The sequence below is a fragment of the Meriones unguiculatus genome, chromosome 11 (genome assembly GCF_030254825.1).
Source record: "Meriones unguiculatus strain TT.TT164.6M chromosome 11, Bangor_MerUng_6.1, whole genome shotgun sequence".
Classification (NCBI taxonomy): domain Eukaryota; kingdom Metazoa; phylum Chordata; class Mammalia; order Rodentia; family Muridae; genus Meriones; species Meriones unguiculatus.
In genome coordinates this window covers 12,561,594-12,585,652 of record NC_083359.1, presented here as the reverse complement: position 1 = coordinate 12,585,652, position 24,059 = coordinate 12,561,594, and the positions used below count along the sequence as shown (strand labels likewise).

At 46.2% G+C, this 24,059-nt stretch overlaps 2 protein-coding genes across 2 annotated transcripts; both read right to left on the bottom strand.

Moving 5' to 3' along the window:
* Positions 1 to 1,488: 1,488 nt before the first annotated feature.
* Positions 1,489 to 5,584, bottom strand: LOC110552187 (protein RoBo-1-like). The gene is made up of 5 exons (XM_060365012.1): positions 5,502 to 5,584; positions 5,209 to 5,322; positions 4,673 to 4,831; positions 3,769 to 3,903; positions 1,489 to 1,857 (listed from the first exon to the last, which is right to left on the bottom strand). Exons 1-5 carry the CDS (start codon positions 5,572 to 5,574, stop codon positions 1,670 to 1,672), a joined length of 669 nt encoding a protein of 222 aa, XP_060220995.1. The 5' UTR covers positions 5,575 to 5,584; the 3' UTR covers positions 1,489 to 1,669.
* Positions 5,585 to 20,784: 15,200 nt separating this feature from the next.
* On the bottom strand, positions 20,785 to 21,756 carry LOC110552186 (olfactory receptor 11L1). Its single transcript, XM_021643304.1, has one exon. It carries the CDS (start codon positions 21,754 to 21,756, stop codon positions 20,785 to 20,787), a length of 972 nt encoding a protein of 323 aa, XP_021498979.1.
* Between the last annotated feature and the right edge of the window lie 2,303 nt (positions 21,757 to 24,059).

The window sequence follows — 24,059 nt, the reverse complement described above, 5'->3', positions numbered from 1 at the left end:
TGTTGGGTTCACGGATAAGGACTCTTATACGTGAGCTCTTCAAGTTCTTCCTTCTTAGGCATATTTAGATTCTGGGGGTTCCAATGGGGCAGTTGCACAGCTGCTCAGCGTCATAGGATTTGGGTCCTGGCTGATCTCCTCCACTCCTGGCTGTCATTAGTCACACAATGTGAAGGTGAGGGGCTATGACAGGTCTCCTTGCTCTCGTGGCCTGCAGATACAGGGCACCAGACATTGTGTCACTCTGTGCTTGGCTGTCCATGGCTGCCATCAAGAAGAATGAAACTCAGACTCAGGACCTGGGATAGAGCCTCCCTGATCCTGGAATTTGCTGAAGCCCCCACGCTTGCTCTTTGTTCCCAGGCTCCTCCTCTCTAGTTACCTTCATCAAAGGTCTCTTCTGCTCCTTTGGTGAGGAAAGGCTGAGAAGCGTTAGAGGCAGCAAAGAGGACCACTAGGTCCTAAGAGCACAGAGGAAGTCATGTGCAAAGGTGGCCTCTTTGGGTCAGCTTAACTTGGCCCTTTCCCTGGAGACCTAGAGACTTGTTCTTAAAGTTTGGGCTGGGATCCTGGTCCCTATTACCCGAGAGTGATGAGGAGCCAGCTGGGAGGCTAGCACCAGCACATTAAGAGTTTGGGGAACGCGTGAAGGCGAGAACCTAAGCAGGGAGCTAGAGGCAGAAACCATAGCAAAAGAACACTGCTTCCTGGCTTTCTCTCTGTGGCTTGCTCAACCTGCTTTTGTATATCACCCATGACCACCTTGTATTTCTTTCCCTTAACCTCAACACCCTCCCTTCAACTGCCATCAAAAGGCCCCTCCAGATCTTGGAGAGAGAAAGAAATGCTTGGGCCTATAGAGCCCTGTGATCTGTGAGAAACCCACTATCTGCCAGGGCTCCCTGCCCCAACTCACTCCACCTATTGGCAGAGTGGCTTTCTGTAGGGCCCACTCGTGTTGAGTCAGGACTGTATCAGGATAGATGTGGAGACAAGGGGCCTTTAGCATATGTCTAGGTTTGTATCAATTTGAAAAAAAAAGAAAACAACAAGCACATATGGGTTAACTCTTTTAATCCAAATTATGAGAAAGTAATGGGGTGTGATCTGAAAATTGTAATTAGCCTTTTCTGAACTGAGTTAGAAACTGTAAGACAGAACCAATATTTAGTTTAATGCCAAGAAGATTCTCCAGCACCGCATGCATACATACATACATACATATATACATACATACATTCATACTTACCTACATACATACATACAAGTGTGTGTGCCCGCACCCATGCATATGTGCGTACATACACACAAATGTTTTCTTCTAGAAGTTTTACAAATTTATTTCCAATTTGAATTCATTTTCTTCCCTTCCTTCTGTTTTTGCCTTTCTTTAGTGTTATTTTCAGATTTGATTTTACTTTATTGCTGCTTTGATTTACCTAATTGCCCTGGCTAGGACTTCTGGAAGTATACTGAGAAGGGGGGAAATGTTGAAATAGTCACCTCCGCGTGTTTCCTGACATTGCAAGAAGAAATGGACTTAAGTTTTCACATGAAGAACAGAGAAGCAATCATCAGTTTTTATTTGTCCCATGTTTTGGACATAGCCATCCAATTACAGCAGCGGGTCTGTGTGCATAGGATTGTGGGATTGCCAGTGCCTGGATGATCAAAGCAAGACTTTCAGCAGGAGAAGAACAACTGGAAGTGATGAGATGGACTTGAGGGCAGGGCTCCCATCCGGTGGGATGCATTTGGCGTGGATATTTATGCCATCAAAGACGGTCGTATTCATATCGCAGGCATTTTCAGTTGCACAGCCTTTCCCATACAGCAAAAAAGTAGAAGTTGCCACTGCTAAAAGAAAGTGAGGCAGTTAGTTCTGTCTCTCATTTCCCTCCTCACTCAAGTCCTCTCGGGAAAAGAGACTTGCCCAGAGTAACCTCTCTCTCTCTGGGTGGTAACATGAAAATAGCTCCATGCATAGGCTGGGCCTCTGTTTAAGGCACACACCAACACAGGGGTCAGAGCTCCTTCATTACACTCGAGGAACTTAATTCAGGAAGGACGCCAGCTGAAGGAGCTCCAGTGTTTGGCTACATTTTTAATTGTATCTGGGCTCCTTCCTAACTTACCTGTGGACAATAGGGGGAAATGTAGATCCCCCCCCCCAGCTAAAATGCTTCCAAGACTGCTGAGTTGCACGGGAGAGCAATACTGTGGAAGCATGTCTGTGCTTCCCGTGGACAACGGAAGTAGAAAGCTGTCCTGCTAGGGACGGACTCAATCCCACTCTGCACCCTGTGTGGCATCCCATTGTCCTTCCCCTTCTCACCTAGACCCTCCTTCAAGATTCCTCCTAATAGGAGGCCAGACTTGCCTCCAGTTAATCAAGTTCTCAGCTCCACAACCATATCTCACATGGGGTTCTGGGAAGAGTTGCCAATGCCTCCCTCTAGTCATATGGTTCACAGAGAAAAACCCCACAGTTGTTTTTCTAGTTCCCACCTGAATGACGTATGCACCCTGGACAACAAACACATAGTCCTTCTCACTCAGGAAAAAGCATAAAACTTTTTACTAAAGTCACAGTGACACTGTGAAAAACTCAAGTGCTTAACTATGTGACATCCAGAAGTAGTCACCTCCTGTGTTGCCATTGAGCCAAAGTAACGTTCCAGGGCCTCACAGCAAGGCAGGTGCAAGCCCTTGTATTTCTTTCCCTTAACCTCAACACCCTCCCTTCAACTGCCATCAAAAGGCCCCTCCAGATCTTGGAGAGAGAAAGAAATGCTTGGGCCTATAGAGCCCTGTGATCTGTGAGAAACCCACTTTCTGCCAGGGCTCCCTGCCCCCAACTCACTCCACCTATTGGCAGAGTGGCTTTCTGTAGGGCCCACTCGTGTTGAGTCAGGACTGTATCAGGATAGATGTGGAGACAAGGGGCCTTTAGCATTAGGTGATGAGAAAAATGGGATGCAGGTAATGGACACGTGAATCATGACAGAACATGGAGCTAATCACTTTCCTAGCTTTGATTCTGTCTTGGATTTATTGTTGTTTTGGTTTGCTTGCTTGGTGTGTGTGTGTGTGTGTGTGTGTGTGTGTGTGTGTGTGTGTTGTCTGTACCTATGCATATAGTTGACAAAGAAAGTATAACATTTAATCTAAATCTCCACAGCTTCAGAATAGCTACTCTAACTGTATAGAAGCTCATGGATATATATAATCTTTGGGTCTGCCTGTTCTCACTTTATGATGTTCTTTTTATTTGTTAGTTCTTTACAATAAATTTTTAACTTTAAAAATGAAAAAAATACCAAATAGGAGCAGAAATGACATATCATTTCTGAGTTTAGACAATTAAAATCTATAGCTCCCCTTATCAGTCTGCTCCCCTCTGTCTCATCACTAATGTTGAGGGAAGTCAGCTGATACAGCATGAGGCTGCTTCATGACGAGGATTTGAAATCATGAGTGAAGTAGAAAGCAGGCCCTGTAACTGAAGGACCACAGACCCCGCTGACACACAGCCCTGGGAGACACCCTGAGCCAGAACCAATGTCAGTGCTGTGCTCAGATTCTAGACTGCAGAGACTGGGTATAATGAAAGAATGCTATTTTCAGCTGCTAAGCTTTGGATACACAGAAGCAAGTGGCAGATACACTAAATCCTTGACAAACATCTGCATCTTAAACTAACAAACAAAAAGAAAATGGAGAAAACAAGAGTATGTACATCAAAACATTTGAGGAAATAGCTCATACCTGTGCCGGTAACCTCCACACACTTCTTCTCATTTCCTGTGCACACTATGGTAGCATTTACTTTGCATGATTTGCCTTTCTCACTGTAGCAGGCAGCACACCGAACACCATTGGGTTCTGAAGATGGTGAAGGCACTGAGTGAAGAGAAAAAGTTTTCTTCTTGGGAAAAGGCAGAAGAAATGGCTGAGAACATGTCTGTCCACCGCTCATCTGACACCGACTTTTCCCATGATTCTACCAAAAAGCATTGTGACTGGAATGAGCTGGGCAGAGGAACAGGAGAAAGGCGCTGTTGTGGGAGCGCAGTGCAGGATCTCACAGCAATTCAACGCTGTCCTCACCTTCATCCTTTACTCTGGAGAAAAACGTCTAGATAATGGGAGAGGAGATAATCTGCTTCCTAAATGATGCTGTTCATACGATGAGGAATGAGCCAGGTGTGGTCCACACTCACTCACACACACACACACACACACATACACACACACACACACACACACACACACACACACACCCCTGTGCTCCCAACTACTCCTACTTTGGAAGCTGAGGCAGAAGGATTAATCCTGGTAATACAATCAACAATACAAAAATCCAAGATGAGGAAGAATAAAGGTGAGGACAGTCTCTCAACTGGAGGAGCAGAGCAAAGCGTTTAAACCTACAGAGTCATTGAACCCACTTAGAGCCTAGACCCGGGACAGTCGCTGCTGCCCAGCTGTCTCTCAGTCTCTCCGCATAGTCAAGTCTATACACGCACACCCCAGGAGAGGATCCAACCCAGACCTTACAAACCAAAGCTTCAAGCAAAGGCAAGGATCACTGCTGCAGCCCATCGGCGAGAGATGGCCTCATGGAAAGGCAGAGGAGAGAGCAGGGAGGCACAGACACAGCTGTACTCACCTGTTATGTTCTCTTTGTTGCACTGCCCTGTCGTGCAGCAACGGTTCTTATATCTAAATGTCCGCTGATCCCCCAGCGTTGCTGAGAATTCCAGGTTACTACATGTGTCTGCATCGCTAGTACACCCTTTTTGATTAAGCATCAGGTCTGAAAGAGTAGCTGCAGAAAATTGAAGCACGGAGTAAATTTTCCTCCTGAGCTAGTGGTACATAATCTGTTCCCCCATTCCCTCCGCCTTGAGTATTGCACTTCTCCAGGGTCCCTCTGCAATGGTCTCCTGAGAACTAACCAACAGAGGGACCATTTGTTACAGGGAGTGGCTGGGGGTAGGCTACTGGCTTAGCAGGTGTGATGATCCCCAACAGTGTAAAAGTAAGACTGGAGTCACTCCCGAAGTGCCATCATCATGTAGCATCTAAGGCCTCTATCAAGTACAAACTCCATCTCCACCATTTCCCAGAACCCCCTGCTCCCAGTCTCATCCTGGAAAGGAGACAAGGATAAACTTGATGTTCAAGGAAGGAGGGTTGGCTTACATGGTGTTTCAGATTTCATCATTCGACTGAAGCAGCCTTTAGTGGCTGTACAAGAAGTTGTAGGACCAGGACATGTTTCCTCATTGCATGCAGAGACTACACACGTGTAACTCTCTGCGAGAAGAAAGTGTATATCATTTAAAAGGTAATCCCAGAGCCTTGTGGTTGATGTTTCCTAGGACTCAAGAACCCACGAGGAGCTAGACAGACCGCTGGTTACCTCCCCCAGGGCACTTGAAGGCTCCCTTCCCCCTTCCCACCTTTAGGGGAAAGGAAGCCTTATTTATTCTTACCCACAGAGCTGACAGCTAAGATAGCAAAGACAAAGACTGGGAGGAGTCTCTTCAGGATGGAGGACCAGGCCATGGTGACTCCAGTGAACACTGCATGAGATACAAATAAGGACAAGCGGGTCAGAGTAACGGGGCTCAGACCTGTAATCAAGCAACCCACACACTGCACTGTTTTGTTTGTCTACGTTTTCATTCATTCACTCACTCATTAGTTCTTTCACTCATTCTTTCTGAAAGCCAAAATGTATTAAACACCGGCTTTATGTGTCTGATGTGGCCATTGGGAAGGATGCAAAACTGGAAAAGAAACCACATCCTCTCTCAAGGCATGAGGTATGGAGAGGGGCTCTCCTCCCATGGCAAGAACTTTTACTCAAGAGGAATTCTTCCTGCATAGGTCCCGAAGGCACTAGATTTCCTCAACAGTTGAAATGACTGAGTCAAGAAATGACTCCTCTGGAGAGCAGGTTGGAGGCTCTCTGTAGCTAGAAAGTTCTGGGCCATGGTGCTCGAGATCAATCAGACCCTATGCTAAGGACATGAGTTCACCACTTCCAAAGTCACCTTCCCCCAACAGCTGGCCTCCGTCACCAGGTCTCACAGCCCACAGTGGAAATGCTCACCAAGAGTGTTCCTGTTCTTCTGAAAGGACTGCCTTGAGAAGGAGAGGAAGGCCAGTGATCTCACCAGAGAAGAAGAGAAGGGAATGCTTTCTCTGCCCTCACTGTCACTGACTTTTATAGCCCAGAGGACCATTGTCTGGCAATGAAGACACTGTAAAGAGCATCTTGACGTGAAGCCAAGTGCACTAAACTTCCTTATCTTTTAGAAAGAGAAAGAGAAACTGCGAGAACAGGTCTTTTTGAATATATGGTTGGTAGGGGAGGGGTTTATAATGCCTCTGTGCCCAAGATGAACTACAGAAAAGTTTTGAGCACTCAAAAGTTTAAAAGTATGGAAAGTTGGCCTACAGCATGTATCTACCATTCTCTACCCTTCCTCGGGGCAAACTTCCAGTATTCCTTCTCCCATCCTGTCATTGCTCCCTAGAGTCAGACTCAAGGATCCATTTACTTCTCTGTCTAGAAGGAACTGGGTGTGTTTCTCTACAATTTTACTGTTTCCATGTCTATTTTTCTGCCAGCCTCTTATTAGGGCATAGATCACCAGCTTTCTTATTTGCAATGGAAAGAAAGGCTAAGCTAGAGGGGCTCATACTCCTTCTATCCTCCTCTAATTATTAAGATCTTGGGCACGTTCTTTCAAATTTCAGGTGCTAAGGGCATGGAGTAGCCCTGGAAAGACAGCATGCAGCATGTTGAAGAAGGTATGGATGGGAACAGAGCATATGCCTCAGAGGCTGGAGTGTGGAAGAAATGAGTAAGGACACCTGAGAGTCATAGGGATGAGGGACTGAGGAAGGACACCCTGACATGGAAGGACAACCAGAAGTCACAGAGAGAAAGAAATGTGGAAGGACATCCGACAGTCATGGAGCCCAAAATGGTGGGGGAAGTGTTCCTATTCTACAAAGCAAGTTGACAAAACATAGTGGGACATGAAAACATGAGCTGGGAGAAGATTGGCCACACACTCAAGGGATGTGGAGAGAGGATATCATGGGTCCTTAATGATGAAGTCCCCTCTCAGTTCCTGGTTAGAGAGCAAACCGTTGCTCAAGACTACGACATGGCAGCCAAGACATACAGTGCATTCTCCCCCGAAATAGAACTAAAGCCCTTTCAAAATGTCAGTTTGAATTTTGCTTTCCTAAGGAGGAATTTGGCACCCCTGCCTTGTGGCATTTCATAATGTGCCCCCCACCCCGCCTCTATCCTATCACATTTGCCCTCACATCCTCTCCCAGGGTCAGAGTCATAGCTGGAGACTTGTATTTTATGCTTCCTTATTGATTCAGACTATTAAACCTCACTTTGTGTAACCAGTACTGAACTCTGAGCTCATAATTAGCTGAGAATAGAGATAAGGACAGTTACCGAAAATAGGCTGAGCCAAGAGGCCAGACTTCCAAGTTATGGCCATATCTCACTTATGCCCTGGCCTGGGACACAGCAGCAAGCTGACACCACTGACATTCATTCTTGGAGAGTGGAGCATGGCCCCATCTATCAAACACCACAACTCTGCCAACTTTCTCTCCTCAGGGCAAGGTTTCAGAGAGATTGCTCACATATGACAGAGCTTGTTGGGTGGATACTGTAGGGTGAAGGGGTTAAGGAAAGAACACCCTGACTCTGACCTGACCCAGAGACCAGGGCCAAGGAAAAGAATACCACCAAACCCAGAGAATAAAAAACCAACGATCCCTGAAGTTACGCCAGGGTCAGGCCACAGAATCCCACCACCACCAGGCCACCCTGCATAGCTCTGAGCCCCCAGCAGGAACTCCTACTTATAAACCCTGCCTTCCACTCAGTCCCCTGCTGCTTCCTGTCTGAGCAGAGACAACCACCCTCTTGTGTCTTTCCCACTAAATCTCTTGTGTGAGGTTTGTTGTGTGATGTGACTTTGTGGTGTTCCTTGGCTCCCGATTGCCAGGGTACCCTTCCCCTCAGAGCTGTAACACTTACAGATCCCCCCCCCCGGGCTAAAGAGAGGATGCACAGAAGAAACCTAGAGGCTTCACCCTCTTTGATGTGCATCACATACACATTTAGCTTCAGAGAGGTCCACCTGCTGCACGTAGGGCTCAGTTCCGTGTTCATTCTAGTAACCAGAAATGGCGTTCGGCCCAGTATCCCAGATAAAGACACCTCTCAGGAGAGAGCAGCTGTCCTCCTGTGGTCTGGCTCCTGGGAGCAGTCCTGAGAGAGACCCACGCTGCTTGTTCTCCAGGCTACTGAGCAATCCTTGGTCCTACAGCTCCAGCTCCCCAGAGCTCTCCCCTCAGGGAGGATCCCTCCGGTACACTGCCATCTTGGTTAGTATGTAAGCCGGTTATGCTGACCCACTTTAACTATCAACACAATGCAACCTGGAATCACCTAGGGAGAGAGTTTTAGTGAAGAATTATCAATATCAGATTGGCCTGTGGGCATGTCTGTGAGAGGAGCAGTCTTCCTGTGTCATTAATTAATATGGAAGGCCCAGCCCAGCAGGGTCTTCCTATATGGGAGGTGCCATTTTCTACTCCTGCGTTCCTGAACAATGCAACCGTTGAGAAATATAGCGGAACAGGTGCCAGTAGGTAAGGGTGAGTTTCTGAGGTTTTTTTTTTTTTGTTTTTTTTTTTTGTTTTTTTTTTTTATGACTGTGGATGTGTTATGACCAACTGCTTGAGTTCCTGCCATGGCTTTCCCACAGAGATGGACTATAAGCTGGAACTATAAGAAAATCAAAACAAAAAGCTGTTTCTTCCCTTATCTGATTTTTGTTGGGGTAAATGTCACAGCAACAGAAATGGAACAAGCCATCCATCTCATCAAAAATCAGGTTCAGTCACTTCAACAGACCCTGCAGCTCTCCATGGCTGGTGGGATCTTTATTCTCCACCATGTCCAAGGTGAAGTTTTAAAGGATCAGGAACCATTCAGACCACTAACAGACAGACAGACAGGAAGGGAAAGGGATCAGGACAGATAATGAAGATGGCAAACATTCATCCTCCTGTACTAAGACAAAAGCCTGGCAGGCTTTTCTCTCACTATCAGGCCCCCTTCTTGCTGATTGGTTCAAGGCTGGTCGTTGAGCTGTGGGCCTTTCAGCAATTCTTTCTCTACTTAAACTGACAACCCAAAATTAGGAGAAGGAGGCCCATCCCAGTCCACTTAAAACAGTTAAAATCCCGAGTGTGGGTGGATGGATTTTGTCCCCTCTCTGCTCTGCAGGGAGTCTTTCCCTCCTTGTGTGTGACTATCTTCACTTTTTCCCCTCATTTCTTGTTTTGGATTATGTTGTTTATTTACTTTATATCCGAGCACAGCTCCCCCTTCCCCCTGCCCAGTCCCTCCCTCTCCTAAACCTTCTTTTCCTTTCATCTCCCCCTCCCTTTCTCCTCTGAGATGGGAAGCCTCCCGTGGATATCAACCAGCCTTGATGTATCAAGTTAGAGAAGGACTAGGCACATCTTCTATTGAAGTTAGGCAAGGCAGTCCCATTAGGGGAAAGATGACTCTGAGCTTCTTTACTTTCAATAAAGCTTGAAACCTCTTGGTGCCTCCTTGTCCAAGACTTTTCCTGCCTTGTAATTCTTTAATTGGAGGAGAAAATAAACCCAAATGAAGACACCTAGACAGTAACAGTCTCATCATCCAGCCTGTTTCAGCAAGAATCCTATTGAGTCAGCAACTCAGAACTCCCCTTTAGCACCACCATTCCCATCCTTAGACCCGCCCTTCTACTTAAATTTCCACTTGGCCATGCTGGATTTAGGACACACTGAATCTCTGTCAGCTACAGCAAGACACTTGATGTTACCTTGCCTCCCTCGAATGGGGTCTTACCGTCTCCAGCTGCAGCGGATAATCTTTTTCCTTTAACATCACCCACAACTCTGCCTTTCCACTCACCTGTAAAGTGGGTACCGAGTTTACTGAGGACTCACAGTTCTATCACTGACTGCCTCCATGTATGTTCCCTTGAGAACACCAGGTAGAGTTTCATGTAGAATATTTGCTTCCTGAGGAGGCCCTGGAATGTCCTGTGGGTCAGACACAGGCTGCCCACCAGACCAACAGCAACCACTCAGGGCCGTTGCTGCAGAGGCCCAGCTGTGTGCAGAGATGATAACCCTTTTAGCAAGACACACTGACGTAAAGGTGGGGCTTCTAACAACACCACGTGCAGGCAGGGGAAGGGGTCAGTGATGACAGGCTCACATTGGTGTAGACATTCCCACCCAGGACCATGTCATCCAGACGGTCACTGTGCACTGCCAAGCTGGATAGAGTCCGTAGCTGAGGGCTCTGTGGTCTCATTGTCTTCATTCGCACTTTCTCTTCCTTTTTGGTAACATTTTTGTATCTGGTGTCTTGGAGAGTCCCTGGCCACAATAGGCAAACTTTCTTAGAAGAAATACCCTGGGTCCTGCCTGATCATCTTTATGACTGGCTACCGTTGGTTGCATAGCAAGGGAAGTGAGGAACTCTGGAATGCTCCCCTGACCTTGGGAGCCTATCTGGCAGTGCCCTGTGGTACTAAGCATGATGTTACTCTATGCCTGGAAAGCCAGGCTGCTATCAAGAAAGGTGAAAGATAGAGTTTGTGAGAGGTAAAAAATAACCCCATAGACTCAATTCAACTATAATTAAAAGGTTTATTGATTAGCTGCTAGCAGGATGAACAAGCTCTGAGCCAGATTTGAGATTGCTGTGAAGGAGGGGTATGCGGAGCAACTTTTAAGGAGGAAACCACACAAAAACCTTTAATCTTTATGCAAGCAAGTAAAAACTGTTCTCCTCCTCTGCCCAATTAAGTGATTAAGGCAACTCAGAAAATCTTGGGACATCTGTGTAAGCAAGTTACAGAGGAAAAAAAGCAGTTAGCTACATCATAGCAAGTAGATGGACACATCTGTCCATTTTTGGGTGGTTGTCAATGAGTTGGGATTACTGGAAACTTACCTTCTGGGGACTGCAGTCAGAGACAAGTGGCTGGTGGGTACCAAGATGGATGCCTAGCATAAAATGGAGCTACCTCTCTTCTTCTTCCTTCTCCTTCTTTTTGGTGTTTTTCAAGACAGGGTTTCTCTATGTAGAAACAGACAGCCTTGGCTGTCCTGGAAATGAAGCTTCTTTAGCCATAACAGAAATTAAGGCCTAGGCTCTAAAATGGAGCCTCTCTCTACCTCTTCTTTGCTTCAGCCTGACACTTTGCCTTTCATTGGTGGTTCCCCTGCTCCTTTGGTGAGGATAAGCTCATGAGAGGCACTGGGAAAGCAGAGCAGATCCAGCAGTGTGGAGCAACAGGTCCCGCCAGGTTTTCAGCATGGAGGTTCTTTCGACTCAGACAACAACCTGGGTTCATATCCTAGTTCTGTTGTGTTGTGTGACCTTCACACAGTGGTTCTTCAGGTTATGTGTCTCAGTTTCCTCAAGAGCTGAGAGTCTCTCGTGGCTGGCTGTGAGGCTTACACAAGTTGTAGGTGAAACACAACAAACTATGCCTGACTTGCTGAAGCTCTCCAAGTGCTGCCTGTCCATTAAGATTATGGTGCACTGACTGTGTGCTTTCCCTGCCAGGCATCATGAATGGGACCAACCTTCTTTTCAAAGAATGGAAGTGAGAGAACAGAGGCAGGGTATTGCGTAGGAAGTCTCCTTCTGACCAGGAATACCTGGAGGCATGAGGAAGGGTGCTTTCCCACCCTGGGCAGCAGATATCCAGGGACAGGAGAGGGAATTCCACTGCCCATCATTGACTAAGTTCACAATTAAGAAGGAGCTTGCTGCAGCAGCTGGCACAAGCCCTTGGAGGCCAGGTGGGGGAGCCTGGAATGTTCCAGGGGTCAAGGCACCTAGAAAGTACAGAGAAGGCTGAGATATGGCACCTCTGGACTAAAGCCTTCCAGTGAGAGGAGCCAGTGAGACCACTCCAAAGCCCAGGCGGCACAGCACAGCCTTCCCAAGAAGGAGATCATGTCCGCCACCTCCGGGAAGTCCCTGAGCCAGGCAGAATGAGGGCAGTCACATAACACGTGTTTATGAGCATCTCTGAGGCACCAGAGCCAAACAAAAGGAAAGGGAGGGTGGCCTTCACCATCACAAGTAAAGAGGGTATCTTCCATATCTGCCATGATGTGGGTGGGTGCACTGTGGGAGAAGACCATGGGGAAGAGCTGGCCAGTTAGGCACAGGAGATCAGGCCAAGAGGGAGTATGAGGTAAAGGCCGCCTGCAGGGATCTCCTGCCTTTCTGCCCTCCATCACCTTTCGTATCAGCATTGATGCAGACGAAGGACATTCATCTACAGATTCCCTGCTAAACCACACTTTGCTCTCAGAAACTGAAAGGCAAGAAAGGAAGGGAGCATTTATACTCCCTTAGTTCGTTTTGCTCACTCACAGCAGGTTCTCTGTAAAAACTTCAGTTCAAGGATAAAGAAAACACCACCCATGTACGTACAATGAAGTGTGCAGAAAAAAAACAATGCAAGTGGAAACCACCATTCTCAGCAAATTAAGTCACTATCAGGCAGGTTTCACCTTTTCTCATTTATTGGTCCTAATCTTTATAGGCACATAAAATGATATATGTGTAAATGACGGGAAAGTAGAATTGAAACCTTTGAGGACCAAAGGGGACTAATTAGAGTGGGGTGGCAGGGCAGTGATGGGGAGGAGGAGGGGTGGGAGGTGGATACTCAGAACAGAACATGCTTGTGTGGGGAATGCCTTAAGCAGCCTTGTAAAATGAAACAGAACACAGTGGCTCCAGCCTTTTGATCACTTGCAGGTGGACAGCCTGGTATTTTTTGTTAACAGTTTGTGCCAGTCATGCATGTGAACAGCAGATATGAGCTTTCTTGGTTTATGAAGCTATGGAAACATCTATTCCTTCGACACAAAGTCATCAGTCTTTTGGGATGTTTGTTACGTGGTGTGCGGAAAGTCTTTTTCCAGCTCAAACCTCTCTAACAGGCATGTAACCAATCCTGCTGGTTCTCCATTCTGCCCACTGTCTGGCACTCATCTTGCACCTTGTGCTCTCACCTTGCACCTTGAGAAGTCCAGAGGACCACACGAGACAAACTGCTATGTGAGCAGGTGTGAGCACGCACACAGGCACTCATGCACACAAACACACGTGCGTGCATACATACACACAACATCGCAGTGTATCTTCTTTGTAGGCTAGAGGAAAAAGTATTTAGTAGAGCCCTAATTTGCTATTTCATCCTCCAGCTCATCCCAGCCATCAAAACTGATCGTACTTAAATCTGTATAAAAGGTCTTCATTTATATATAAGAATATGGAGCCAAGAATTAAGAAACTCCTTTCTCTGCTGGACTGTGTAAAGATTGCCCTTGTGTTACTTAAATGCTGATTTCTGTGCCCATAGACATGAGTACAGGCCATATTTTTGTATTGTCATTTTTATGAAGCATCTCCTGCCTCAGCATTTTGTAAACATTGCTCTCCATTACTTTCTGAATAAAGAGGTGAAAAGCCTGTAGCAAAGGCAGGAGCAAACAGGCAGGACTTCCGTCAGAGACAGAAACTCTGGGAAAGAAAGAAGTGAGAGAAGTTTCACCTACTATGAGACACAGAGGAAATCAACCACATGAAAATGAGGAAAGGGTAACGGACTACATGGAAGAATTTAGATTAATATAAACGAGATAGGTTATATTATAGGTTATAAGAGCTATTTGGGAACAAGAGTAAGCTCAGGCCTAAAGCTATTATCAATAAATATAAGTCTCTGTGTCATTAATCAGAGCTGGGATGGGCATAGAAAGTCTATACTGTTTTATTTCTCTGTCAGGACCTCACTGAGATGTCTGAGAAAACCATGTAATTCCTACTTGAACATAATGTTTCCCATGAAGGCACCTCAGACATTGGCTTCCCTTCATCTCTTGCATAATTTTAGTTCCCTGATCACAAGTATATTTCTGACTGTTCCAGCAACAGTTGTTAGTAAATTGCTATACTTTCTGTATCTGCATATTGTCAATGGTCAGTACAAAATGTACTCTTGATGTGTGACTAGATTTTTATTTAAGAGTGGACTGTGAGTTAAGGGGAAATTTTGGTCAAAATTGGGCTGCTTTCCAAAGATTTCAACAGAGATTGCTGTAGAGGGTTTCTCTCTCTTTCTCTCTCTCTCTCTCTCTCTCTCTCTCTCTCTCTCTCTCTCTCTCTCTCCCCTCTCTCATGGCCAAAAAAGTAATGAACAGAGATGGATGTAAGATACAAGAAGTTACGTGAACAGGAAATGTTCATTTAGAGGCAGTGAGATGCTGACGTGAAGCAAGAGTGAAATGATGAGGTGCTATAACAACTCTATGGGGAAAAGGAACATTAAAATTTTTTGTTTTTGTTTTTGACACAGGGTCTCACCAGGTAGCCCTGGGTGACCTGGAACTTACTCTGTAGACCAGGCTCTGATACATAAGAATTGTGTATCTTCATAAAGAAGATTGTGAGAACTAGATATATTTACATGTCAGTAATGACCAAATGGGGAACATGCCTTCCTATCTCTTTAAGCATTTTCACTGGTCTGAGTGAGAGCTTTCACTCTTCTTTCTTCTGGTTTTTTGTTTGTCTGTTTTGTTTCTTTTTATAATGTGTTTATGAATGTTTTTCCTGTATGTATGTCTGTGTATCATATGTGCATCTGGAACCTTCAGAGGCCAGAAGAAGGCATTGGCTTCGTGAGAACTAGAGTTACAGGAAATTTGTGAGCCACCATATGGATGCTGGGAATCTAACCTTAGTCCTCTGGGAGAACAACTAGTGCTCTGAACTGCTAAACCACCTCTCCAGACCCTCAGCTTTACCCTTCATGTACTGCCTACTCTAGAAAGAATTTTGGACCATATTGGCAGTCTAAAAGACTGTAAAAATTTACAAAGGCTGAGAAGTTGTACACTCAGATAAATTGCTAGATATCTTTTTGCCTAAAATTGTAAAACTCAGCATAGTCTTTTTGTTGTTATTGTTATTATTAAGAGCTAGGAAGCAATGGTCAGATGGATGAGGCTGCGTGAGGATCCAAGTCTGATCCCCAGAACCCATATCAAAAAGCTGGCGTGATAGCGTGAGCCTGAAATCTCAGCACTGGGGAGGCAGAGACAGGAGGACCTCCAAGGATTACTGTCTAGACTGCCTAAGTGACTGCTTAAGAGTTCCGGGCTTGTGAGAGAACTATTCAGAGATCCCTGCAGAAGAGGGAGTAGGGGGTGGGGAGAGTAGAACAGCCAAAGGTGTGGCTGGCAGCAGGAGAGTTACACACGACAGCGCTATGACACCATTTACCAGTCTACACAAGGCGGAACCCCACATGGAGAAGGGAGGTGGCATGACGTTCCACCCTAGCAGAGGGGCTACCGGCAATTATTAGAGGCTGAGCGATGAAGGGTCAGTCTTCTCTAAAAGTGTAGCCATTGACAAGTCAACCACACTCCAGTGGAGGGCCAAGCATCCAAGACTATTTGGACGTTGGCCTTGGCACTGATGTGGGTGGTGGGGCACAGCACTGAGTGGAGAAGAAAGGGGGTGGATCTGGGAAGAGTTGGAGGAAGGAAGGTGCATATGATCAAAACACATTGTACCAAATCCTTGCTTAACTGAATTAAATAAGAAAGAAGAAGAAAGCAGGAGGAAAGAGAAGAGGTAGGTGTAGTCTGAGAAATGACATCTGAGATTCCCTTCTGGCCTCTACATACACACACACACACAAATGCACAGACACACATAAGAAAATACTGTAACCTCAGGTGTGATAATTTTGGAAGTGTATCCAGCCTGTTTCAAATGTATCAATTGGGCTGTTTCAATATTAAACACAAAGCTACAGGTAGCCATCTACAGCAGAGTGCTCTGAATCGCTGTCATGTGGACAGAGCGTGAACAGTGATGTTCACTCTCATCTGCTGTTCTCACAGCAGGGCTAAGCCTGATGGAACCCAGATGAAAACACAGGCCAGCACAGGCCCACGGACATGTCTATCATGCATACAGATATTACATGAAGAGACAAAACCATGAGATTTTATGTGACATTAAAACCCCTCTTTAGTAACTTCAGAGATGTTGTCCTCTGACAAGATCTAAGGTTGTGGAGTTTTCATAATCTCTGTTATTATGATGTCTTCTTTTTAACCACAGAAAGAGTTGATTTCCATCTTCAGGTTGATATCTGCCTAGAACTGGTCAGGTAGCCAGGTGGTGGCTCACACACGTAATCCCAGCATCCTGGAGACAGGAGGCAGAATTGACTCAAATTTAAGGCCAGCGTGGGATACATTGTAAGTGCCAGACGTTGAAATACAACATGAGATCTTGTCTATAAAAATCACCCAATCAGGAAGTGGAGCAGTGATGTTGATCAGGCCTGTTTTCTGTGGTTTTCATGAAAAGTAGAAAGGTTGATTGATTGGCAGTTCATAGCCAGTTTCCCTAATTCTTCTTCTAACTGTTGGTAAGATAGAATATTAACTGGAGCCCACTGACAATCACATATTAGTAAATGTATTACTGTGTTTGATTTTATAACACAATGAATAGTTTACATGGTTTAGTTTAGACAAACAGATGCATGTTGGGTTACACAGGAGTCCTTCCCAGTAGTGAATGGGCTTTGTTCAAGACTCTGAACTAATCTCCCCAACATCTTTCTTTCTCCTTCCTTCCTTCCTTCCTTCCTTCCTTCCTTCCTTCCTTCCTTCCTTCCTTCCTTCCTCCCTCCCTCCCTCCCTCCCTCCCTCCCTCCCTCCCTCCCTTCTTTCTTTCTTTCTTTCTTTCTTTCCTTTTCTTTTTCTTTTTTCATTTTGGTTTCTTGAGACAGGGTTTCTCTGGGTAGCCCTGGCTCTCCTGGAGACCAGGCTGGCCTTGGATTCATGGATCTGCCTGCCTCTGCCCCCTGAGTGCTGCAATTAAAGGTGTGTGCCATCACCAACTGGATTCCCCAAAATTTCTATGGCCCAAAAACTTTCAGATTTCTGAATTCGTTCCTTTTAAAAGATAACACAGGCAAGGCACAGCTTTAATCACAGCACTCAGACACAGGAAGGCAGATCTCTGAGTTCAAGGCCAGCCTGGCCTACACAGCAAGCTCCAGCCAATACTACATAGTGAGACACTGTCTCAAAAAACAAAACATCCAAGAGAAATACAATACATGTAGAATGAAAACAAATACTACCTTTTAAATGTGATAGTGGAGTACTGGTGAGATAGCTCAGTGTTTGAGAACATTTGTTGTTCTTACACAGGGCCTAGGTTTGGCTTCCCTCATTCACATGGTGGCTTGCAACCACCCATAACTCTAGCTCCAGGAGATCTGATTCCCTCTTCTGATCTCCGTGGGCACCAGGCACATATGTGGCACACATACATACACGCAGGCTAAATATTCATACACATAAAATAAAATAATCTAAAAAATTTCCAAGTGTGATATTGGCTGATTTAACTCTGTAACCCAATCATCTGATGAAGGGAACTGAGAACTGTGCTAAGTTCGGTCACCTTTAGTGTGTCTCTGTAAATCTGGGGACCCTGGTGCTCTCCTCGGTGTCTGTCCCTATAGGCAGGGGGTAAGGGGACCTCGGGAGAAGAGAGGCAACCTCATCAGAGGTTTTGGAAGGCCCCCGATAGTCCAGAGCCTTCTGGAGCTCAGGCTTCCCACTCAGTGGCCTGTCTTCATGACCACACACCTACCCACTTTGCCTGTGGATGCTAAGAATGAACCGCTAGCGTCTGTGTCCTCTACGATTACTCGAGATCACAGTCCACACTCCTTAATGCTTTATTTGGGGTGTTCTCCTCTACTGACTCCAGCCCTTGAAAAACATGCTCTTTAAGCTGATTCTGTCTTAGCACAGAGCTCACTCTCCCCTCAGGAGTATTAACATCCATCTACTGACCCCTCCTCTTATACATGCTGCCACCTCATTCTTCAAATTTAGACCTACTAGTTGTTACTGATCTCGTTTCAGAAAAATAAGCAAATTCCATCTCCATCTCCATGAAACGGCGTTAAGATGAGCCTCTCCACACACCTCCTGCAGTAAATAAAGCATTTCCAGTTGTGAGCTGAGACATCCACCCTTACTCTCAGTTCCTTCCTGCTGTATCCTGGGCTCTGGTTAGCACTTCCAGTAATCATTCATATTCTTATATACCAACCGATCTCACCCACAACTGTTCAGGTGTGCCCAGGTGCTTAAAACCTTACAGTTTACAAAAGTACAACTGTCCCTCCAGTACATTTTTTTTCCTCACCTTTCAAAAGCCCATTTCTCAGGAAAGCTCTATCCCTGTGCATTTCCTGGCAGCCATTTTCCTCCTCCACAGTCGTTCTCCCCATGAGGCCACCACCCTGCAAGGGCTAGCAGCAGTGTCTGTTCTGAGATGCCTAATGAAAAATGTCTCTTGCCTTCCAACAACCTCTTCATCCTCAGGACCCTCTTGTCCTTTCCAGAAGCCTGTGCAGCCATGGCAGGAATCCCCACCCCCGTCCCACCCTCCCCCTCGAACACCATCTTCCAGGCTGAGTTTCCTTTTCTCTTGAGTTGCACGTTTTGAAGCTCCTTCCTGGCCTTTTCTTCCCTTGGATCTCCAGTTCACCTTCTCCACCAGCACACTTCCTTTAATGGACTGTATGATTAAACTTAAAATCAACCTGGTTTTCTCCCGAGCATGAGCTGCTGCAGTGGCCTTAACAATTTGGGGGTCATTCTCTCTTTTTTTTTTCTAAGCATCATTGAGCTTTTCCATTTTGTTTTGTGTTTCTGTTTTTTTCAAAACGGGGTTTCCTGTAGCTTTGGCTGTCCTGGAACTCCTCTGTAGACCGGCCTTGAGCTCACAGAGATCTACCTGCTTCAAACTCTAGTGCTGGGATTAAAGGCGTGCACCACCACCACCAGGCCATTACTGAGATTTTTAAATGCAATCTTTATCATCATTCAGTTGTGTATATGCTACCTTTTGGTGATCATTTAGACAGAATTTAAAAATTCTCAAGGGCTTTTAACCTGTACCATCCACACTGCTCCTCGCCAGACTCTCCTCTGCACTTGCCTGGTGCCTCCGTTCCTTCTGTCTTCAGCGTTCTGTGTCCTCTCTCTGGCTGCTCCTCTCAGTCTTTCTCTGACCAGAAGTGGAGGCTGAAGCCCTGTGTGAGCCTCTGTTCTAAGCCTACGTGGTGATTCCTTTTCCAAGCCAGCACCAGCTTGTCGGATTGTTCACATGGTCACCTCCAGCAAACTCAAGTTAGAAGTTTTTGTGCTCTCCCCTCCCCCCATATTTCTCTTCCCTTCCCGACCAGCACAGCCATTAAGGCAAAGTCTTCCTTCCCTGGCGTTTTGTGTACTGAGTCAGACTGTAGCACTGATCTGGTACAGGTCAAGTGATAAAAATATCTGCAGGGCTAATGAATAGAGCAGTGGACAAGACTAGCCCAGGTCTCCTGAGGATCATCTGAATTAAGAAAATAGCTCGTAACTTCAGTCCCAGCACTCAGGAGGTAGAGGCAGGTAGAACTCTTAGAGTTCAAGGCCAGCCTTATCTACCTAGAGAATCTATCTCTAAATAAATAAATATATTACCCGGTGATGGTGGTTTACATCTTTAATCCTAGGATTTGGGAAGCAAAGGCTAGCTGAGTTTGAGGCCAGCCTGATCTACACAGTGAGTTCCAGGGCAGCCAGGGCTGCACAGAGCTGCAAAGACACCACTGTCTCAAAATAAATAAATAAATAAATAAAAAGTGAGAAGAAGAGGAGGAGGAGGAGGGGACGGGGGAGAAAGAAGAAGAGGGAAAGAAAGAAAATAGGAGAGTGAATGAAGCCTTGAACCTCAAGACATAAAGTTCTCTGGATCTTTCTTTTTTTAATTAAATTTTTATTTTTTATATATTAATTACAGTTTATTCACTTTGTATCCCAGCTGTAGTCCCCGCCTTCATTCCCTCCCAAATCCACTCTCCCTCCTTCATCTCCTCCATGCCCCTCTCCAAGTTCACTGATAGGGGAGGTCTTCCTCCCCTTCTATCTGACCCTAGCTTATCAGGTCTGATCAGGACTGTTTGCATTGTCCTCCTCTGTGGCCTGGCAAGGCTGCTCCCCCCTAAGGGGGAGGTGTTCAAAGAGCCAGCCATTGAGTTCACATCAGAAACAGTCCCTGTTCCCCTTACTTGGGAACCCACTTGGATACTGAGCTGCCATGGGCTACATCTGAGCAGGGGTTCTAGGTAATATCCATGAACGGTCCTTGATTGGAGTACCAGTCTCAGAAAAGACCCTTGTGTCAAGATTTTTTGGTTCTGTTGCTCTCCCTGTGGAGTGCCTGTCCTCTCCAGGTCTTACTATCTCTGGATCTTTCTTTTTCCTCCCTTTTTCTTTTGTTTCTTTCCTTTCTAGAATGTCACTAATTAAAACACTTTAAAATTCTAAGTTATAAAAGAGGAAATGCTTGGCACTGTGGAAGTTCTTCTTTCTTACCATGAGAACATTTCAAACTTATCTTTTTCACTCTTTTTTTTTTTTTTTTTTTGATAGCTAGTGAATAACACCAGACCTTGGGGAACCGTCTGCATGAATGAGAAGCAAATCCCAGTGCAGAGCCTGGACGCACTGTGTGTCCACGGTTCTCTAGTCAGTGAGGACAGTTCCCTTCACCTTTGCTCTGTGGACACCACACTTGGTTCTCATGACCTTTCTAACCGCCTCTTTGAAGTCCTTGTTCCTCAGGCTGTAGATCACTGGGTTCAGCAGGGGCGTGATCACGGTGTAGAAGACAGAAATGACTTTGTTGAGTTCCGGTGACAGGTGTGCATTCGGCCGCACGTACATGGAGATCATGGTCCCGTAGTAGATGGTGACCACGGCCAGGTGGGAGCCACATGTAGAAAACGTCTTCATCCTGCTGGAGGTGGAAGGGATTCTCAGGATGGAGGACACTATGAAAACGTAGGACGCGACGGTTAGGAGGAAACAGATGCATAGCACAGCGATGGACAGGACAAAGATGGTCATCTCTGTCACGTAGACGCTGGAGCAGGACAGCTGCATTAGTGGAGGGAGGTCGCAGAAGAAATGGTTGATGTGGTTGGGCCCACAGAAGTCCAACTTAGAAATCATGAGGGAAGGCAGGAAGCCTGTGCCCACCCCTGTCACCCAGGAGACTGTGACAAGGGCCACGCAGTTGTCAGGACTCATGAGCAGAGAGTAGTGGAGTGGGTGGCAGATAGCCAGGTACCGGTCATAAGCCATCGCAGCAAGGAGGAAACACTCAGTAGCGCCAAAAAACACAAAGAAGTAGAGCTGGGCCATGCAGGCGGGGAAGGATAGCGTGTGGCCCCAGGAGGCCAGGTTGGCCAGCAGCAGGGGCACTGTGGTGGACGTGTACCAGATCTCCAGGAAGGACAGATGTTGGAGGAAAGTGTACATGGGAGAGCGCAGGCGCGGGTCCTCACTCACCACTGCAATGATCAGCATGTTGCCCGTGACGGTGAGGAGATAGAAGCACAGGAAGACGGCAAAGAGCAGGGACTGCCACTCAAGAAGGTTCTGGAATCCTAAGAGCTGAAATTCGGTGACCTTGGACAGGTTTTGGGGTTCCATTTTCTGTGAAGGCAGAACACAGTTTTGAAAAACATGGTACATGCAAGGCATGGAACATTGGCGGCTTTTCATGTTTAGGATTCCAGGGGTTGGTCTCTTAGTGGTTTGAAACTATTGTGTAGCGTGTTGACTACCTGTCTGACAAAATGCAGCTTCTAGGTGGAAGGGTTTATCTGGACCCACAGTTTGCAGGTAGTTGATCACTGGTGGATTGAATGAGGCATCTGGTATCATTATATTCACGGGAGTGGGGGTGGGGATGGGGAGGTGGGGTGTTGCTGATGGGAGGGGGTCACTGCTCAACTTTCCCCTCAGTTTAACTAATCTAATCTAGAAACACCCTTCCAGACACACCCACAGGCTGGTCTGTCTGATGATCTAGATGTCAAATTGACAATCAAATCACACGAAAGGTCTTCGGGTGTTTAATTCCAACTTTCCTTTACACAATCATGTTTTGTTTGTTTATTTATTTATTTTTTCTTTTAAAAATTTGGGGCACAGGGTCTTCCTAGGTAGCCCAGGTTGGCCTGAAATTCATGATGGGCCTGCCTGGAGCAGCCACGCGCTGGGATCACAAGAGTCCAAGGCCACACCCAGCTCTTACAGCCTCATTTAAAGTAACAAGTTGAGAGCAGATGTTAAATCCTGGAAAGAGATTCAGCGAGTGCTGTTTCTTTGGAGTTTGTGAAATTCGGAAGTCTCAAGGAAAAGGCATAGAAGTAGTAGCACACACAGAGAAGGGAAGAGGGAGGAGGCAGCTGCCTGAGATGGTGGGGGAGGGGGAGCAGGATGAGAGTTCTGGTGTGTAACAACATGCCGAAGATAAATTTTCATATCTTAAGAGTATACATGTATGTTTGACATCAATGACATTGAAAAAAAATCTCAGAAACTGACAAAAACAACAGTTTGTTAGAACAATGGACATGTGGAAGAAAATGACTTTCTTGTCTGGAAAAGGAGAGAAGATATACTCTCTGAGATCCTGGGAAAGTTCATTCATTCTTCCTTAAATAACATTTTACTAGAAGTCCTCTCTCTCTCTCTCTCTCTCTCTCTCTCTCTCTCTTTCTCTTTCTCTCTCTCTCTCTCTCTCTGTGTGTGTTTGTGTGTGTGTGTGTGTGTGTCAGTGAGAGACACACTCTCACAAAGGCCCTTCTTACCCATGAGGAAACACACTCCACCACTTGGACCATTCTTGTGTGTCCACATTCAACATGTCCGACCCCTTGCACTTTTATTTAGCTCATTGTCCAACACAGCAAAACGTTAGCGCACCTGAGCACTCTGCCTCTAAAGGCCTCTAAAGGCAGGGGGATGCAGGAAAGTGTGAAAGTGGTGGGAACCAACGAAAGCTATTACCACATTATGATTCATAGAGGAGGAGGGGCTGGAGAGATGGCTCTGCAGTTAAGTATGTATAAGGCTCTTGCAGAGGACTCGTGTTTGGTTCCCAGCCCCCAAACCAAACAACTCACAACGGCCTATAACTCCAGCTCCAGAGTATCAAGGGTCCTCCAGGGTCTTCACGAACCTCTAACACACACACACACACACACACACACACACACACACGAGAGAGAGAGAGAGAGAGAGAGAGAAAGAGAGATGGGGCAGGGAGAGAGAGAGGGAGGGAGAGAGAGCATATACACATAAACAACAATAAAACCCATCTTAAAAATTCACAAACCGGAGCCCACCCAGTGGCCTGGCCTGGGTCTGCCCAGGATGTGTCACTTGTCTTGTCCTCCCTTCACTGTTCACCTTTTCAGTCTCCCCAGGGACTATTTCATTTAGTTCTGTCCTTCAATTTCTGACAGGCCCCTGTCGTTCTCTGTCCTCGGTGGGAGCCCTTGCAGTAGGATGTCCGTAATTGTTTACATTAGATCACTCTACTCCTGCATTCTCACCTCATCTCCTCCACCCTCCTGAGGGAGCAACCTACCCATCCCTAAGACTCCAAAGGGCCAGGCAGCCTTCCCACTCTCCTCCCTGGAATCATCAATGGCCACTTCTTTGCTGGATTTCTTCTTGTTGAGCAAAAAGCTGGTGTTTGTTTTCCCTTTTCAAAATGGCAACACGGTGGAGAAGGGTCTTAAAAGTGTGTGTTTTCCAAACACTGCTTATCTTAGCTCATTTCCACAAATGCCTTCCTGGAAGCTGTGGCCTTTTCCAGCTGGACTTATTCCTCAGCTTTCTTTATCCACAGCAGCCAGGGCTTTTCTGTCATCTCTACTCCTCAAGGACCCTACCATGTCCCTCCTGAGCTTCCCCAATCTGTCCCCACTCCTAAGCCTCTT